The 20,616-nt window shown below is 40.4% G+C and overlaps 1 protein-coding gene across 1 annotated transcript in view; it reads right to left on the bottom strand.

Annotated features, from left to right (window-relative positions):
* LOC132994193 (phospholipid phosphatase-related protein type 5-like) overlaps positions 1 to 20,616 on the bottom strand; it is an 83,612-nt gene that overhangs the window by 7,776 nt on the left and 55,220 nt on the right. Inside the window, exons 5-6 of the mRNA XM_061064391.1 lie at positions 15,293 to 15,543; positions 3,529 to 3,705 (exon numbers count right to left, since the gene is read on the bottom strand). Coding sequence (XP_060920374.1) covers positions 3,529 to 3,705; positions 15,293 to 15,543 — 428 coding nt within the window. The remainder of the gene's footprint in view (positions 1 to 3,528; positions 3,706 to 15,292; positions 15,544 to 20,616) is intronic.

Genomic DNA, 20,616 nt, shown 5'->3' with positions numbered 1-20,616 from the left:
CACTGATTGGGGATTCCCACGTCACTATTTACATGGACACTGAATAAAGTGATGGGATTATGAAGAGATCCATCAAGCATTTAATCAGAATGAAACCATTTCAACATGTGTAGAGTTGTCTTGCTGGTCTGCTTACAGCTTCTACATACAGCTGAAAAAAAGAAGCCACTCCCTCATGTTAACACAAATAAAAACTGCGCTTGGTTGAGAAGTTGAGAAGTTGATCTGTGTTCTTTGGTACGTCAAGTGCACGTTCCTGTCAATTGGTGCTGGTCAATACAGTTTTAGATTCAGTTAGAGTTAGATCCTGTTCTAACATAACCCACACAGCCCTGTGTGTTCATTCCTCAGTTATTTCTGGTCTGCTTTTTGGTAAGCCCACCATAGTCACTGTGCAAATTGACTTTGCTGCCTGTGTTGTGAACAAACATGGCAGTCTCTCTCCACGCCTCCAGATGTTGCTCCTCAGCTCGCCCCTCACTGTGCACCAGGGATTTTAATACTCCTCCTCTCTCGCATCTGTGACTTTGGATTCTGTATATTGTTTGATTTTTTTTTTCAAAATTGACCTACATCGTGTGCTGCCAACAATACTCTTTTCTTCTTCTCTCCCAATTGAGCTGCAATTACAGTGGTACGTACTTCTGAAATTATAAACAGGGGGAGGCAGGGAGGGCTTACAGACATGCGCAGTTAAAGAGAGAGGCAGGCATGGCCAGTTAATATAGAGCTGCCCCAACCAGGATGAAACGATGAGAACCCAAGTGTTTGCTTGGATACTGATTAGAAAAAAGAACGGCATAGATCACCCATCTCATTCAAAATGAAATTTCTTCCTAATATCGGGCAATCAGATCACTCTAGACTGAGGTTTTTACATGGAAGCCTTTTTATTCGCTATACAAGCTCAAGTCCATTTATCATTTTTATTCCATTCATTTGTGAATATGTTAACATAGCTTGTGTCTTTCCTACGCTTTTTTTGCACTCTTACTGTCTCACTTCAACTTCCATGCTGACTCACATAGAAAGGTGTACGGCTTTAGTGTTGATTGGATTAATATATGTATAGATGCACAAATATGTTTCTGTGTGTTCCCTCTAAGTGTGCGTATGTCAGTGTGATGGTGTGGAAAGCCTTTTCAGATAAGGAACACATGTTTTTTTCTTGATTCCATGTGATTAACCTGCAAAAGCTGTAATGTTTTGGACAGGTGGGGGGAAGCAGATACAGAATATGTGAACACAACACTGAATTTGAAACATACTTTCAACAAGTTTTACAGAGCAAGGTAATCCTAATTACTGGCTACTTGACCAATGTCACACCTAACCACACAGAGCCAATGAGCCAGGAGCTCCATGTCACAGACTGCATTCAGCAACAGTATTGAGGGTAGGTCAGCTGTGTTTTTCTGCAATCAGACACCAGTACACTATGTGCAAGTGTACATATATATGAAACTACATTTTCATCCTTTATGTATGCACAAGTTGACAGGTTCATTTTTTTTCCATCAGACAACAAACGGACAACTGAAATAATCTCCTATCAGGCCTCTGTGGACTTGCTGTTCGTTTACACACTACTTTCTAGCTTGTTCAACTCTATCCATTAACTGCATAATGATTCACAGTTTTCACCTGCTAGTCTGTAACTCAACCTGTCTGCTGTTTGCTGCACAGGTTCGAGAGTTCTTTCTCAAAAATGAGCTGCTCAATGGGAAATACACAAATTAAATAACACACTGCAAAGGAGGAACTCAAAAAGAATGGACTGTATCTGCTGATAGCACCGAGACTTGTGCATCACACGCACCATCTATAGGCCCTGTCTTAAGGTCTAGTGCACAAAACATCTTGTGCTAATGATGTTTCAGTGCAAACACGCCCTTAAAGATTTACTGCTGTATGCAGTTTTCCCTTGTTATGCGTCTGATGATCGCTGAGAAGAGCTTTCAACGCCTACTCTCTGTGCTACAAAGCTAAGCTCTCACGCTGACTGAATTCATTTCCCACCTCCGATAGATGATGAGATTGGACGTGGGGGGTGGGGAGTCGATCTTTTTTTTTGGTTAATTGTGAAGCTCAGACTCGACAGATGTGTTCCTAGTTTTCCCGTCTTGTAACGTGGTTTCCTCCCTGGAGCGTGTGAGCAAGAGCAAGTTCTCCAAATAAAATTAGACTTTCATCATCATCCTTAGTAACAGCTGACATCTGGCAAAAAAAATGCAACGCTTTGTGTCGGAGTGGAACCGAAGACAACACTGGACAGATTTAACACCTGATTATGATGTCGAAATAGTCTTTCTGTTTTAAGTCATGCAAAGTTATTTCCATGATCACTGGAAGGTCTGTGCATATAATGTCATCGACATGCTGTGCTGCAGTGAACATCATTTTCTAAAGACATTTATAATTTCCCTTAAATTGCATTTTTCTTTCTAGAGTCGAGTTTTACATCTCAGAACTGGATTTTTCTACATAAATTTGCAAACTAAGAGGCATCAAAGCAACATTGAATGGGAGGCATTTCACCCTGTGCAGATCCATACAGAACAAAATAGTTCCCCATTGCCTTTGGTGCAGGTTTAGGACTGTGTAAAAGTCATTAATTTGTGTCATTACTTTACTCTTTAAAGGAGCTATAGGTAACTTTCAAAAATACTGCGTTTGTAGTGATACCGCATGGCCGTTAGGCGAACTGCACCAGTAAACTGTTGCTCGCTCTCCCTCGCGTGCTCGTACGTACACAAACGAGCATCATCATCGTCCGCGAAACACTGGATATTTACCTTCATAATGTTTACAGAGGAGGTAAGTGGTCACACACATGTGAAAGTCTGTAAAGGAGTCTGTGTGTCTGTATTCATTCTCCATCCTACAAACGACAGTCTCAGCAGACACTGGCTGAGAGCGGGAGTGTGTGATGAGTTTGTACTGTTGATCTCTGTAAGCGGAGCGGAGTGAGGAGGACGTTGTGAACGCGCATAAAATGTCACTTCCTGGAGCTTTCGCGGAAAATACGACCTGGGGAAACTTTTTATACAGGCAACACAAATAGAGAGTGGACATCTACTTTTTCACATCAGTTAACCGGTCGCTTATTAATGGCCGATAAAAAAACGATTTATACATGTAAAAAGTTACATATAGCCCCTTTAAGCAGGGAGAGCAAACTAAGACTGTAAGGTTACCCATGGCAGCCCAACAATGACATGCAAAAAATCAGGTAGCCTGTACTCCCTTTAAATAATGACTTTGCTATTAATATTCATTGCACCTTCACAAGACATGCCCACAAATGATTAAAAGGCAAAACAACAACATTGCCAATGATGAGTAGGTAAGACTATACAGGATTTGTCTGTTTCAACACCCTCTCTTCTATAAACCCTCTCACATCAGATGATCTATCTTAACAGATAAAGAGAGAGATTATGACATCTCTCACAAACACTCCAAATCCCTTTATACCTCTCTCCTATACCCAAACACACATTGAAGCTTTGAGGACGTCTGTCTCACCAGGAATGTTGCAATGGCCGATCCGATGATGAAGCCGGCGATGACGTCCGACCAGTGGTTGCGGTATTCAGCCACACGGTTCAGACCGGTGAGAAATGCCATACACACGAGCCCAAGGGACAGCACTGGTTTGGCCAGACGAGTGCCCTTAGCTTGCACCGTGCATGTCACATACATCTGTAAGAGAAGAGGCATACACACTTATTGATGTCTCTTTCATTGAACAAAGTCATCCATGCTAATTTACTATGGCACTAATTATACAATATGTTCACCTGCTTCAGTCAGTCTACTAACCAGTTAACTTAAACAAGTACACAGTAAAACCTTTGAAGACATACTCTATTTTATGCTTGTTGTGATCAGAATTTAAACTCAGCCACCAGATTATTTGAAGGTGGATATTTATTTAAAAAGGACATATTAAACCCCTTGTCTACCTTTTCAAACAGTCCCCTGTGGTCTAAATGAAACATCTGTGCTGTGCTTTGGTCAAAATATAACATGAATCAAGCACCAGAGGAGGTTTGTGACCCTGTATAAACCAGCTCTCTCAGAACGCTCCGTTTTGGTGTGTGTGTCTCTTTAAATGTAATGAGCCCTTTCTGAGTTTTCCCGGTAGACATCACTCCTCTGTAGCGAGAATAAAAATGGTGGACCTGCACAAACGTTTTGTTCTAGGCTGGGGGTGGAGTTCATGGGTGGAGATACCAGGGGATGGGGAGGGTATTTTTTTTTACCAGAATCCCACTGTGACATCACAAGAAGAGCAGATTTGAAACGGAGCATTTTTCTTATGCAGACCACAAACAAAGGACTGGATGGGTTTATTTCACATTTTGTGGGTCGGTAGACTCTCAGGTTACCCAAATATTTGTTGAAAACCACTGTGAAAGGGGATTTCTCATAATAAATCTTTAAATAATATATATATATATATATATATAAATAATTTTGTTACAGCTATTCTTAAACTCATAATCAATATTTTCCGTATCAAGAAGTTCATAAAATGATTGCATGTAATGTCAGAGGGGGAGATGTGGTAACCTTGGAGCTCATGTACCTGCTAGATTGCATGATTTAAGGCAAATGTGTTTTTTTAATTTTAACCAGTGGAATTTGCTGCATTTGATCCTCTCTCATTCTGGCCATAACACAATCAAAGAACCTTGAACAATATATTTTGAGGCTTAAGCAAACCAAACTTTAACTTTAGCAATGGCAGATAAATTCAGTCGGGAATGACGTCACACCTGAGTTGACTGTGTTCCAGTTGCAAGTTGGACAAGCAATATGGACGCCTCCAAGTATTACAGTCCCTTTGTTTTCTTTGCTAATACCAGACGATAACAGCACACTACATGATAGATTGTGCGCGAAACTAATGCTTGACTTAACAGCTGATGAAGAATGTGGGATTTTTTGGCTCAGAAAGTGGTGAGAAAACTGTAAACAAGACTCAAGTCATACTGCATGTCTCAGGGATGTTTTTGAATATTAACACAATTCAAAACTGGAGAGGTATACTTGACAGAAAAAGAAAACAACACGATGATGTACACAACTTTTATATTTATTCCAAAATGTCCTTGCTGTTTGTGTGAAAAACTAGAGCTGGTGCAATGTGCAATGGTGAATAGCCATCAGGCTGTGTGACTGTGTGCAAATATGAAATGATATGTTAAGTCTCTCCTCAGGGCATCCTTCTATATTATCTCCTGTGTTTGGAAAAGTGCTGGCAGACCTGCCAGTGGAACATGGATACAAGAAGCAGAAGTAGAGGAATAGCTTGATAGAAAGATGAATTATATACACCAGAAAAGAAATAACTCATTGAGATAAAGAGGAAGATATCTGGAGAAAGGAGGACATAACAAATATGTTATGTCAGAGGAGAGGAGAGGAGGGGAGAAGAGAGGAGAGGAGAGGAGAGGAGGGGAGAGGAGAGGAGAGGAGAGGAGAGGAGAGGAGAGGAGAGGAGAGGAGGGGAGGAGAGAGTAGAGGAGAGAAGGGAAGGAGAGGAGGGGAGAATGAAAAAAACCCTGTTACGTATGGTAACTTAACAAAGTTGGAAAATGTTATCTTAAAGACATTAATTATTTCATGGTTCTGTTTGGCAACTCAAAGCACTCAATTTATAGGAGGGATAGTGGAGCTTAAATATATCAAAATGTCAGCCCCAACACAAGTTAAACCTTCTACTTCCACAGTCTTCTACTATAAAGGCTAAACATGACCTTATTGTGACTCAGAATTCATGCCTGGACTCTGTCAAAGGACTCTCACCAGAAAGATTTGTAAACCCATGCATGCACATGTAAAACAGAGAGAGTCAAGAGGAGAGTAACGCCTGCAGCATCCTCCTTATCCCCTCCCCCTTCTCTTTCCCCTCTCCCCTCCGTACCATCTGCGCTTCAGATGAAGTTGCTGTAAATAATACATTGTTTTCATAAGGCCTGCTCACTTATCACTTCAGCGCAGCCTTAAATCACTTCAGTGTTTATCATTTCATCGGTGTCAAAAGATTTTGAGGCCTTTGTTGGGTCTGGCCAGAAAGACATCATTGAATCAGACTCCTCAAACCCCTTCCTCTAACATACCCTTTCAGCAGTCCAGTCCCGGCCTGAAACTCCCACAATATTGCACAATTGCACCACGTCATACACACACATACAAACACACACCTTCATGAATTCATACATATACAAACACCACCCCCTCACATCTTCCTTCTCAAAGCCAAATAAATAACTCAAGTCTCTCTCTCCCTCTCTCTCTCTCTCTTTATTATTTCACTTGTTTGAGTACGTCTCCTGCTCTAATGTTTCTTGAGAGAACATCTGTAATGAATTAACGCCATACAAATAAAACTTAATTAATTGATCATCTGATAGTGAGTAGGCATTACCAAAGTGCATTCAGGCCAAATCAACAATGCAATTTTGTCTTAGTTACCCTCCACACCGGAGCAGTCTCTTGAAGAAGAACTATGTGGGATATGCATGTTACTATGCAATCTTGTCTCTTTTGGTGCCATGAAAACAACCTTGGAGAAGCAAAAGGAAACAGGGGGGGAAATAGTCTCCCTCAGACAAATATAAACCAGAAGAAACATTTCTATGTTTGGCTCTAGTCACTAATCTGTTGTGTTGAGGCAGCAGACAGCCTCTAAGGGCCTAATTGTATTTTCATTAGAGTGCACAATCTCCTCCAAAGAATGATCAAATGTTTCCATTCCAGTCTCTGCAATTCATTTATTTTTCATCTCTCTGGTTATTCAGGATTAAATATCAGGTTTTTCCACTTTTAAGGGGAAATCGTTCAACTGCATAGTGTTTTTAGGAGACCTTTGTGCAAGGCTTTAGTTTCGATCCATTTGGTGAATGCTGCCGCTGCTGTAGAATGGTCCACATTTATTTGAGCAGACAACTGTATTACAGGGCTTTAGTTATTCTCCTCTTCTGTAAAGTGCTGTTTGACAGAAATATCGGTTCACTTTTACATGGGAGATAAAATGGGCACACTTTTCAAATAATCAATGGGCAGACTGTAGTAAGTTCTGCCCAGTCAATGATAACATGGCAAATGCACTTCGGTTCACTTTGGAATGCAATCGAAATTGAAATCCATTGGTTACCTGGCTCTACATACTGCTGCCTGCTTGAAGTGTTCATGAAAACCCCTCATCCAACCCACTTCACACTCAAAACTGGACGCTCTTGGGTCCTCAGCAATGCGTCAAACAAGTTTGATATTAATGTTAGTTAATTTTCTTTAGATATGCAAAACACAGTCATACATTCATACATGCATTTTGACATTACTATAACCATCTTATAAGTTAGATAAAACTGCTCAAGCACCAACCTTTTAAAAATAACTTAATTAATGGATTTTATTTATGGATGGAACATCAAAAATCTTAAAAGATTATTTTTCAAGCTTGGTTCAGAGACGGTTTATCACAAATTTCCCAAGGCAAAGTGAACTCAAGTCAAATAGGCATGGCTCACATGAACAAACTTGCTATAGCAAGATATTTCTAACGGGAAGTAAAGTGTTTCTGAAGACGTCTTCACACGCACGCACTTTTAAGAGAATTTCAGGACAGCCATGCCTGGTACTCACACATAGTGAAAGTGTTTTCAAAGCCTTTAAATCTTCAGCAATACACTTTGCCTGGACTGTTAATTAAACTCTGCTTTTCCTGAATTCTGCCTCTTCATTTTGGGTCCAAGTTTCTGTCTGGTTCTGTTATTGCTGTTTTTTGACACTTCTTTCCCTCATATTATTGTAATGCCATTTTGAGAGAGCATCAGGTTAGCAAGCAATTGTGTCATTATGCCAAGTAAATGAATAAATCAATAAACTGTTACTCATGAGCAAGAATTTGGAAACTTTGGCAAGGAAACCCTTCCTTTAACAGGCAGAAACCTTGGAGTTCACTCATTGGTGAACAGAATCCATCTGGAGCCTATTCTGAAAATGTGGCCACAGACTACAGATGGAAACTAGCCTTTTGGCTAACCCTGTAAAATAACATAAATAAAATGACTGGATGGTTAAAAAGTAGGATAGACAGACAGACAGACAAAGTGATGAGCATCAGCCCTTTTATTCCAGTGAGTGGATTGGAAAGATGCCCAACACTTCGTCACACTTTGTTTATTTGAATGTATTTATTTTTATGTGCACTTATATGGATATACTGCACACTATAGGTTTTGCTCACTTGGATTCATGACTGGTTGTCCTGAAACCTTTATTGAAAGATCGGAGGTTCTGAATTGTTTGGTAAGGTGTGTAGGTGTGTCTCAGTGTCTGTTGCTTACATCCAGTGTATGAAGCCTCAGCTCCACAACATATCATGTCCCTGCTCTGCAGATATGATATATGTACTTTGACAACTGATATAGGTGGAATGTGTGTGTATGTATGTACATGGTTGTATATGGTTGTCCTTCACCAGTTCAAGGAGACTTCTCCCTGTGAGTCTTTGTAGCTTGTATAAGCTGTCACATCAATGGATCACATCAATTTAATACTAAGATGAACAGAAAAACCCTTTAGTTGACCTCTGCGAAAGACGCACACACGCACATGCATGGACGCACACATGCACGTGCGCATGCAACACATACCATATAAATAGCACATATAAATGTCTCCCTGTTGGACCTTGTTTGACCTAAGACTCCTCGGGCCAACTTGATTTGTCTTAACGACCTTTGCAAGTGTTTCATAGCTGGTTGCAAGCTCGAACCTATATTTTTCCTTTTAATGTCAGACATTAGCAGCTGTTGGCATGCTCGCTATATCAGAGGCTTGTCAGCTAAATGGAAAGTGGGACATGAAAAATTCAACCTGGGCAGACGAGGTAGAGCTGCTCGTCCTCTGCTCGACGCAGCTTCGGACATCAATCTCTCTGTCTTGTCGAGTTCAAATGGTATCTTGTGGTATAACCGAGGGCAACCTGCTTAGATAGAGACAGGCGGACTGAGCTCTGGAGCCAGCACAGCCTGCTGCCTTCATATATCAGGTTGATTTAAAAGGAGATTTTCAGAGAGATATTATACTCTCGGGTCTTCTCAGCTAGTTTTATGACAGAGATATTTTACGGTTTAGCAAGGTATTACCCTTCTAGTTCACGTGGTATTCGTTCCTGTCAGAGTGGTCCCACTCTGATGAACTTGATAAAATGTGTTTTCTCAGATATTATTTTTTACTGCAGCTACATTGTGCACTACCTGTTTTGGTGGGAAACATGGATAGATGCAATATACAATAACACTGCCTCTTAAATGACATTCGGATCAGATTTCACACAAACATTGTTGCCTGTTTTGGTGTTAAACAAAGAGAACGCATATTATACTGTTTTTGCCAGTACACACTGGTCTGCATGGTCACACATACAGCAATTTGTTTGGTCAATCCAACAATGGCAAAAACTCCCACCTACTCAGTTTTTGTTTCAAACAAATTATGAGCAAAGAAAAAGAGGGAGCTAGGTCAGCAAACATCACACAATTAAAACACAAAGAACATCACAACGCAACTTCTTATATTGTGTGCGTAACACTACAGCAAGTATGGAAGGTCAAAGGAATCAGAAGTTTGTTTTGCGGTGCAATTAACTGTGAATGATTTGATTAATAATGGTTGCTTCCCTTGCCACTTCCAAATCAGTGATTTAGATGATTACTTTAAACTGGACTTGTTACAGACCTGCGTAATGGCTTGTATTGTGATAATATGACTATGCAGTGAAAGATAAGTTAAACAATATATCTTACATGCATGAGTTAAAAGATACAAAATTACCTTTTTTCCTAGTAAAAGTACCATGCAGGGACACCTTAAGAACAAAAAAATAGCTTCATGTTGCAGCTAAAATGACTGAACCTCACATTGGAGATTCGGGGCAAATGTAACATTGAGTAAATATGACTTTCTATGTTGCTGTTATATAATCTTTTGAATGGGGTAATTACGAGAGGCATTTTGATAAATCCTTAGGTTGAGCAAATGCGGCATGTCTGTATTTGGCCCGGGCATTGCTGTAATGACCGAGACAATGAGAATATGAAGAGGAGTAATGATTATCTCAGCAGAGCTGCAGGGCTGTTTGTTTGTGTGTGTGTACCGTTATGCTCTGTGTCTGTGTGTGCAAACTGCATGTATATCCTCAATGTTGAACTGCACACACAATGGCCTTTGCTAAATGACCTAGATAACCGAGGCAATCTGCTCCCCCCGTCGTGCAGGGAGTCACTGAGGGTCCAAGCCCATGTATCCATCGCTCATGGGCACTCGGGCAGACACTGGCGCTCTGACACAGAAAATAAAAGAGATCTGACCATCAGCACAAAATCAGTGCTGCTTAAAGGATGAGTCCAACATGAATCAGAGGGCACAAATATGCTGATGTTCTGCTCTCTGTGGATTTTAAAGCTCATAGGTTGTATGACTGATGACCAACGTGTGGTGTATCAGTTAGATATAAATGTAACGTACAAAATATACAAGAAAGTCTGCAAACACTACTTTGTGTCTGTGTTGTTATAATAGACATTATTGGGTGATCACATGATGCTTTTGAAGAGTTTTAATGACATACCCAACTTCAGTTGAATGCAGAATGTTTGCACACAGTATGCCAATTGCCGCGGCCCACTGAGCTTTACCATGCTTCTGCTGATAGGGCACAACTAGGGCACTGCCAAAGTGTAAAACTTACTCTAGAATGCTTGTTCCTCACCTATAATTATCCAAGAAGGGGAAATGAATGGGTAGTGTTTGTGAATGAAACTGTATAATAGACTGTATTTATAGCTACAAGCAGAATGTGAAGCCTCAGGCTGTGTGGCAAAAAAAAAAGATGTCGATTCAAGTACCGGTAAAAGTGCTGAAGTGCGAAGCTTATTAAAAGTACTGAGATGTGTGACATGGGCAATTAAAATAACCTGCCTCGCATGCTTCCTGCAATAGCCAGAGTGCATCAACACCATAGAGGATATTTTTAGCAGTTATAAGCACTTTTGTGAAAAAGATGAGATGATAATCAAATGCTAGCCAAGTAGCTGAAACAAGCCTGTGATGGTAAAGCCTCATAACGCACTCTGTATGGTCTTTTACTTCTGCTGCTGTCGAACATGATTTTTTGCCGATTTCACTTCAACCCATCTTTAGTTGTATTTTAAGACTACAGAAAATAAAAACACCATCAAAAAGTGTCAGTTAAAATGTTTCCCCGTAACAATGCGTTACCTTGTCATAAGACACATCTGATACATTACAATTACTCTCTGCAACACAAGTCTCTTTTTTCTTTATTGTCTCTAATATCATTAACAAAGAAGAGACAACACAATCTCACAATTTGTTCATGAACTTAAAGCATACACGCTGGTTTGCATGGGTCACATGTGTGGAAGCTAATTATGCAACAGTTTGGCACTTCTATAATGCCAGGCTTCCTAGTGAGTTTGGATAATAAAACAACAATTGGGAGTTGGTAGTGCGCGCACCCAATGTTTAGAGGATCAAGTCCTCCAGGCGGGCGATCTGGGTTTGATTCCGACCTATGGTTCCATTCCTACATGTCATTCCCCTCTCTCTCTCTCTCGCCCTGATTTCTGACTCTATTCACTGTCTTTACAATAGAGGCAGAAAACGCCCAGAAATTAACCTTTAAAAAAACAACGACTAAAAACAACCGATTAATGGCTCCATCTGAAGCTTCTTCTACCATGAACCTCGTCACAGTAACTGGTTTTGATTGCACAGGAAAAAGAAGATACAAAGGAGTATTAGGGCCACAAAAAAAGGGGGAGAAAATCTGAGATTTCGAGATTAAAGTCGTAAATTTAGTCTATAGTTATATCAGAAGAACACGGAGTAATAACGTGGAGCATCTTGTGAAGTCATAATTTAGTATAAGTTTCACAAATAAGAAAATAGGCCGACTTCCTTGCGTAGTCTGTAACACAGATAGACTGAGTATTAACTCTCTGTGGAATTACCTGCTTTAAAACAACAGTTTGATCAGGTTGAACAAGGTCCGATAAAATATCTGATTCGTTGTGTTGGGGCTTAACATTTGCAGACATGAAACTGCACATTCTTTTGGCACATCAGCATCACATTGTCATGAGTATCAGGACCCTGAAAAGACACCGCAAGAAAGTGGGGCTTTTCTGAAGAAAGAACCACACTGACTTGAAATAAATTGTTTCTTTTGTGGCAGAGGAAATGTCTTTGATGGTTCCCCTTTCATAATTTTCGCCCAGGCGGATGGATGCTCTTCTGATACAACCTTTCAGAATAATAATTTTAGCCATAGCCTAATTAAAATCAACTAACGGAATTCATATTTATTCTCATAAATGTACGACTTTTTTGTCCCCCTGAATTATATTTGGCATTTTTTCAACAGAAACAAAGCATTAGAAGAAAATATGATGATGTGATTAAATAAACATGACATGTTAACATACTATCTAGACACAAATTCTGTTATATCAGTCATCCAGTACGGTGAAAGGCAAACCGTCTTCACAGCATCAGTACAGCATCACAATGGCTCCAGCCTTGATGAAATAACATGTGAGCGGAGACAACCACCCCCTCAAATTAATTCAGGAGAGCGTACTCATCATTCGCTCACTATCTTTGATCTTCAACTGGACCTTACATAAGACTGTCTAGTGAGAAATGAATCCTGAGTTCAATGCAATGATTTCATTAGAAATCAAAGAGATTAGAATTGTGTCACGCACGCTAAGGCTTTTTTATTGTAAGTGCTCAGATAACAATCTATCACAAACGCTTAGACATGAGCTGTTTTAAAGAAGAGGATGGTGCAATAAAGCATCCAGCTCTATCTCACAAGCCTCAATGCAGCCTATCATATATGTGATGGTCTGATAGGCTGAATCGTAATTACTAAACCGCGGGCTTACTTCAAAGCCTTTCACTGTTTTCTTTTTTACGTTTCTGTAATTTATATAATACATATACTATGTGCTACACTACAACACCAAAATGCAGTTTCAAGGTCCATTATTCATACAAATAAGACAGAAGGAGTTTGATGAAATAGAAAACAGGCTATCTTTGTCTAGTTAGCATGCAACAAAATGACTTAGGTAGAATGTGATTGTAGAGCAGGGGAAGTTAAAGTTAAAACTTTACAAATATTTCCCACAGCAATGTGTTATCCTACATTCTGGTGACTTTTTCACGAGTGCAGAATTTGCATTTCCTCTGTGGCTGATGGAGAAGCTACCTTTGTTTTCCGGTGCATAAATATTTCCTTCTGACAAACACTTCGGAGTATGAGGATCACTTCCAACATGCAAAATTGCAGGGAAAAACCAATATGTTCTGCTCCTTCTGGCAGTCTCAGATTTAACAAAGTGTGAAATCGTATTCTTTCTAGGTCAAGGTAGGCATTTATTTTGTATCATTTAAACAAGAAAAAGGAAATGACACAACGACTTGATACATCTATGTGGCAGAATATAGATGAGGAAGAAGATATGCTTTATTAATCCCGTATGTGGAGATTTCAATCTAACACTCTTGTATTGGGACATGTTACACACACAGGATGAAATACATGCACAGGATCCTATGGACGTGCACTAATGGAGAGATGTCAGAGTGAGGGGGCTGTCCACAGCAAGCACTCCTGAGCTGGAGGATGTGGAGGGGTTCGGTGCACTTCGGCAGTGCTCAGGAAGTGAACTGTACCTCTCTTTAGCTACCAGATCAATTTCCAGATTTGGTCCGCACTGGGACTTGAACCGGCTTCCCTCCAGTTCCTGACCCAACTCCCTACAGACTGAGCTAATGCCGCTTAAAGGCAATGGTTGCTTAAAATAAAGTCAAAACTTTAAAAAACGGAGAGCTATCCTGTTATACTATCTGCGTCCTCGGTTTGAAAAACTGCATCAGTGAGTGGTCTAGGTCAACAGCTGAGTCAGCTGCTTTTGGACTGGTGTTGCAGTAAACTGTGTGCAAATGCAGTTTGGGCTGAATATGATTTGCATAAACATACCATTTGCATTCTTACACCAACAGAGAGTGCAGAAAATTGGGAATGGAAAATGCTAACTTGGTCAGACTTGCTGTGTAATCTGACTTGGCAGCCATGCAATGACTAGAAAACAGAATAACAGCATTGGATCATTCAATATTTTGGAAAATATGGTGAGTTTCATTCTTTCAGAGCAGTGACCTCCAAAGTCTCTGCCTCTTGATGTGAAACCTCACTATGCTAATATGATGACAGTTTTACATATGTATGGAGACTACCCTGATTCCCATGCTTTTAAACGTGTTGTAAATTAAAAAAAAAAAAAAAACAGACTCCAAAATGTATAGCAATGTGAACATTTTCCAACAAGGAAGGCAATATCCAAAACATTTCAGACTGCTAGAAACCCTTGCAAGTAATTTAGAAACGCAATAGTCTCTGTTCAATTGATATATTTTTGTCATTTGCATTCATAGTATTTTGCACTCCAAATAATTTTCAAACTGTATTGCTACATCTGAGCTTAAATCATTTGAGTTATGGGGAACATTTTTTTATTTAAAGGTCACATATTTTTGTGCTTTTCTAACACTAATATGTGTCCCAAGCCTTTCTACAAACCAATTATGAGAAAAGTCCATCCTCTCCGTCTTTTGCCTGCTCCACTTTTCAGAAAACGTGTGCTCAAACAGGCCGTTTGGAGGTTTTCCCTTCATGACATCACAAAGGACAGTAACCCCTCCCCTAGGTGGGTGACACTCCCACAGCTAGGAGTTTGTTCTGCCCTCTGAGTCTGTCTTCTCACCGTAAACAATAGGAAATGGTGCAAGGTCCAACCAAGCCCTTCCAGAGGGGCGTGGTCGAATACAGCTCACTTACAGTTAAAGGTACAGACACAGAAACAGCCTGTTCTGAGCAGAGCTGAAATAGAGTTATTTACGTGCATGATCAAATACAGGCTCAGAGTACATTTTTGGCAAAAAACTTCCCAGACATGTTTTGGGGACCTCTGAAACTTATTCAAACCTGTTGAAAAGAAGAATAATATGTGACCTTTAAGTCAAGTTTGATTCTTTACTGTGTCGGGCTTATGGCTTCAGTTTTCTTTTTCTTTTACAGCTTAAAACATGATGTTCTTTAGACCTCAACCTAAAATAGCCATAATAACATTGTACTCTCTAAAGTTATTACTATAGTTAATGTAGAAGAGTTACTTACAGCCAGGTACAGAGCAGCGTAGACGCTTAGTGCTGCCTCCTTGGATGGAAAGGTCTTGCGGGCACGCATGATGTCGTCCTGGTTTCCTGTGCAGGCTTCCTGGTGGCTGATATAGCGCAGGGCCTGCTGGCAGCCCAGTGCTGTGTAGTTTGGCTTACAGATCGTCAGGAAGTAGGGTGCCAGGTTCCCTGTCACTACTTGGCCTGCATTGACAAAGATGTCAACGGTGAAGAGGCCAAAGGTGTAGACGCCTGCAAAAGAAAAGAGCAGATGTTAAGCAGATGTTAAGAGGATTGGCAGAAGAAGTGTCCGGCAGCCTCAGCAAGGTGAAAGACAAAAGGTGAAGCTGGTTAGACTTAGGCAGCTGTCTGTCTATCTACCAGACATCTAAGCGACTGATACAATATTGTGACATCATCACAGTATAGGAAGGGAAAAGTTTACACATTTTAGTCTAGCCTCCTGAATGAAAACAATATCAGCTTGAATGTGACATTTTTCTGAAAATGATGTGGATTCTATGATATTTTAAGAGAAGACAATATTGCATCTCTGTTTGAAATACTTTTGTCCACATTTACCCTTCAGTTAATTTGCACACAAAATACATTTTATTGTAATCAGCAATTTACTCTATTTTCCTTCAGTGTTAGTTTTCTATAGGAACTATTAAACACATTTTTATTAACCTCTTTGCTGACAATAAAAATGATTAAAACAAATTAGCCCCCTTTTAGAACATAGACTACACAACAATGATTTGGTCAAGGAATAATAATAATCAATTATCAATTGTTTAAACTATAGTAAATTGATTTGAGCTTGTATAGGGATGGCAGTGTTTGCTATGTAGTGAGACCATCAGAATTAACTAATCCCATTCATACACATTCATATGCTGCCTCTAAAGCAGTGGAAGCAACTTGGGGTTGAATGTCTTGCCCAAAGACACATCTGACATGTGGTTGCAGGAGCTTGGTATTGAACCCCCGACCTTCCGGTTTTGAGACGACCGACTCAAGTGAGCCACATCCGCTTTGCCAAAAGCAGCAACAAATCAGTCAAACCATAAAACACACAGGCCAATATTTAGGGAAGCTTGTGTAATAAATAAATAAGTAATAATAAATATAACGTTCATGTTAATGTCAGTCAGCTACTTTTCATGTCGCTATCAGAAGGAATGAGTAAGTAGCAGGATCACAGGGAACGGCAGACAAACTAAATATCCCCTTAGATGCTCAAGGAAGAAACATAAAAGCATTGCAGCGGATCTGGCTTCTGAATAAGTCACTGTTCTGTGATGGAGAGGTCAGATCAGGTAGCTGTGGTGGTGATGCTGGGTGAGAAACGAGATGGAGAGAGAGGCTCTGTATCAACAGATAGAGATCATAATGACCACTGGATTTACTGGGGAGAATAAGTGTGTTGTAGCGCTTCAGGGCACATTACATGGACCACTGAGTGTGTAAACAAGTAAACAGTGTACTCCCCCATGACCATAGATTATAATGACTCTAACCATGGTAAACAACAAGTATGACAAAAACACAAAAAAATATATCCATGAAAGTTCAGATATAAAGATACAATATTTTGTTATAATAATTAGCAACACTGCCATAAAGCATTCATGTTTCATCCCACATGAGTAGCGTTTAAAGCGATGCTTTCAAAATACTGAACTTCTGACTCTTATTTCTTTAGACTGTAGCTCTGCTTCTCTCCCTCATCTCCTAAAAAAGGCATATCGTGTTGAGACACCAGCAGAGTGCTTCGTCAAACAACAGAGACGGTAAATCAGGCATTCAACCAACTTGTATTTTTAATGTTCTTTATTCCCTCTAACATCAGACGAAGCAGAAACTCCCTACTCCTCATATCTTATGATGCTGCAAAAATCAGAAGCATGTACCTTGAAGGAAGATTTGAGGTTAACTTCAGCGGTGGTATTTCAGTGATACGGTGGTGGTAAACTTAAATAGTTATTTTTATATTATTATGACAACTCAGAGCATCTTTACACTGCATCACATTCATACATAAATTTATGGCAGTTGGTGGATGTTGCCAAAGTGCCCATCAACTACTAACTCCATTCACACAGCTGGCTATGCCACCTATGACAACTTCGGATTCAGTGTCTTATCAAAGGATACTTGAACCTGGGAACTGCCAACCTTCCCATTTAGAGACAACCAACCACTGAGCAACAGCTGCCCCACTTCTGGTTGGCTTCTCATTGAGGTAAACTGAAGGTTATTAATGCTGCACACCTTAACTGCTCCAGAGCAGGATATGTTGGGAGATGAGCTCAACTGGTATTAATACCACCTGATGACCAGACAAATTCTCAGGATGCCGTGACTTGTTGAATATCGAGGTGAGGGAAAAAGTGTTTAGAGACCAGAACGAACCCTTTTGCATTCACACAGATTCTCTTTCTATAACAGGCATTCATAGTTTTTAAGTTTTTAAACAGATATCTACGTAAAACTGAGCCTGACTGAAGCATTTTTTAAATATATTCCCAAATCCTTTTGACACCACCTAAAATCCAGCTTAAAAAAGAGGCTGAAACTGCTGTAAATACATTTCATGGAATACATAGATGCACTACAGGTCAGATCTATTAATTTATGCATTCACATCCTATGCCTCCTGAGTTGGGCAGCTTCTACTGTTTTACTTAGAGCAAATTAATTAAGTGTTAAACTTCTTCATATTAGTCTGTCGTAAAGGTTTATTTAAACCACTGTTCTTGAGTTGTTAATGTTTGCAATGGGTTTTGTGCTGCAAACAACCCTTCTTGTATGTGAATGAACTCGTGGTTAACCTGGAATTACAATATTCTGTTGCTTACCCATACCAAAGACAAACATATCAATCAATCAATCAATCTTTATTTGTATAGCGCTAATTCATAACAAGTGTTATCTCAAGACCCTTTACAAAAAGCAGGCAAAAGACCTTACTTATTGCTATATTACAAAGACCCAGCTTAATCCATCATGAGCGTAGCACTATAGCATAAGTTACAGTGGGCAAATGCAGGTTCATGACGAAACAGCCATCTGCCGAAACTGTGCCGGGCTTGAAAATAGGATAAGGGGAGATCAGTCAATCAATCAATCAATCAATCAATTTTTATTTGTATAGCGTCAACTCATAACAAGTGTTATCTCGAGACACTTTACAAAAAGCAGGTAAAATACCTTACTCTTTGTCTGTTAACATTACAAAAGAGCAGGTAAAAAGACCTTACTCATTGTTATGTTACAAAAAGCAGGTAAAAGACCTTACTCATTGTTATGTTACAAAAAGCAGGTAAAAGACCTTACTTATTGCTATGTTACAAAAAGCAGGTAAAGATCTTACTTATTGCTATGTTACAAAGATCCGGCCTATCCATCATGAGCACTTTAGCAAAGCAGCAAAAGTTACAGTGGTAAGAAAAAACTGCCTTATTAAAAGGCAGAAATCTTCGGCCGGATCCCCGGCTCATGACGAAACAGCCTTCACAGGCCTAGACTGCGCCGGGCTTGGAAAGGGATAGGGGGAGAGATGGGATAAGATGCAGGAAGAGGGATAGGGAGCAAGGGGTCGGGGGAGGCAGGCCGTCCATCAACAATCCGGTGGGGGAGGGGTTGTTCTGGCAGGCCGTCAACCAACGATCTTGAGGAGCCTAAGAGAGCTCAAGAGCTCCCAGGAAAGTAGGTGGTTAGTGACTGAGATTTACAGATAGATACATGCAGTAATATGATGTACTGTATATGCACAGAGAGAGAGAGAGAGAGAGGAGCTCGAGGTGCCAGTTCCCCCGGTAGTCTAGGCCTATAGCAGCATAACTAAGAGCTGGTCTACACCAGCACCAGCCCTAACTATAAGATTTATCAAAAAGGAAAGTTTTAAGTCTATTCTTAAAAGTACAGACTGTCTGCCTCCCGGAACCCTGCTGGAAGGCGATTCCAGAGGAGAGGAGCCCGATAACTGAAGGCTTTACCTCCCATAGTACATTTAGAGACTGTAGCTACCACTAGTAGGCCGGCATTCTGGGACCGTAATGTTCTCGAGGGGATGGAAACGTAGACACAGTCAACTGTTGAAACAGTCACTCAGGTGACACTGTCCGTTCAAAATGTTCCTTACCAAACTAGCCTGACTTTATGTCTCAGTGATTGAAGGGTTTTACAAAAAATAATTGCTTTCCTCCTACAAAAGCCCTCCCTCTGTCACAGTAAATTACCAAACAGACGCTCAGTCAGAGAACTCTCTCTACACACTGATAGAGGTGTTCATCACACCACAACTTAAACACACATGCACACACACTGCAGGAGGCACTCTTTTTTGGAACAAGACTTTTCGATCAAGAGTTTTTCCAGCTGCAAATTAATACAACTCATGTAAAGAGGTGCATTGGCTCAAAGACATTTGTTGAAAATGGAGTGAGGCATCATGGCTGTTGAGCATAAGGAATCTTTTTTCTTTATACAAACAAGTGTAAATCAGACTCCTTCCTTTTCCCCTTCTCGTTTGTCATCAGCCACACAGAGACGTTTGGTGAGGCTCCAGATGCTGACAGGTCCATTTCTTTACAACCCCCTAATAGGGTTTGTCAAGCGTCGTGTGACTCATTCACTGAGAGTGCTCGCCATGCAGCACATCGTTCTGTCGCTGTCCCACTTTCTCTGACACTAACACGGAAATGTGGGCGTTGTGTGTTTTACGGACGACTTGCGCTTACTAGTTATACACCCCCCCCCCCCTCACATCCTGTCTGGCTTTTGGAACACAGAGAGAGATGACCAAAATTGCTTATTAGGGCATAAAAACTTCATCCAGTTTGCCTGCTGCAAACAATGCCATGATCTGCAAATCGTGAGTTTTTTTGTATGTTTTTGTGCTCTGGAGTAAAGATACACATTCTTATTAGGTGTATGTAATACTCCTGATGTTGTGTGTGTGTGTGTGTGTGTGTGTGTGTGTGTGTTAGTGTGTGTTGGAGGGTAAGAAGGGCTGAAGCAATGCACCTCTTCTTTGATCCGGTGCCAGTGTCTTCACAATGCTGCAGTGTGAGGCACACTCAGTCTGAAAGATATCACAGTTTCCCCAGACTCCCTGTGCTGTGTGCTCACAGTCACGCACAAGGTAGAGACCCTAGAACATTTGGCAAAGCCCCAAATATCCAGATGTGACTAAGCTCGATGTCACAGATATAGACATGTTAATTTTCCCTTCTTTCCATCTCCAGGGAATTTTCCCATGACCTTTTTTTTTTCTTTCTGGGAAGAATAGCAGCGCCAAATTTGGATTTCAGTGTG

The sequence above is a fragment of the Labrus mixtus genome, chromosome 19, assembly GCF_963584025.1.
Source record: "Labrus mixtus chromosome 19, fLabMix1.1, whole genome shotgun sequence".
Taxonomy (NCBI): Eukaryota; Metazoa; Chordata; class Actinopteri; order Labriformes; family Labridae; genus Labrus; species Labrus mixtus.
This window is presented reverse-complemented; position numbering and strand designations above follow the sequence as displayed.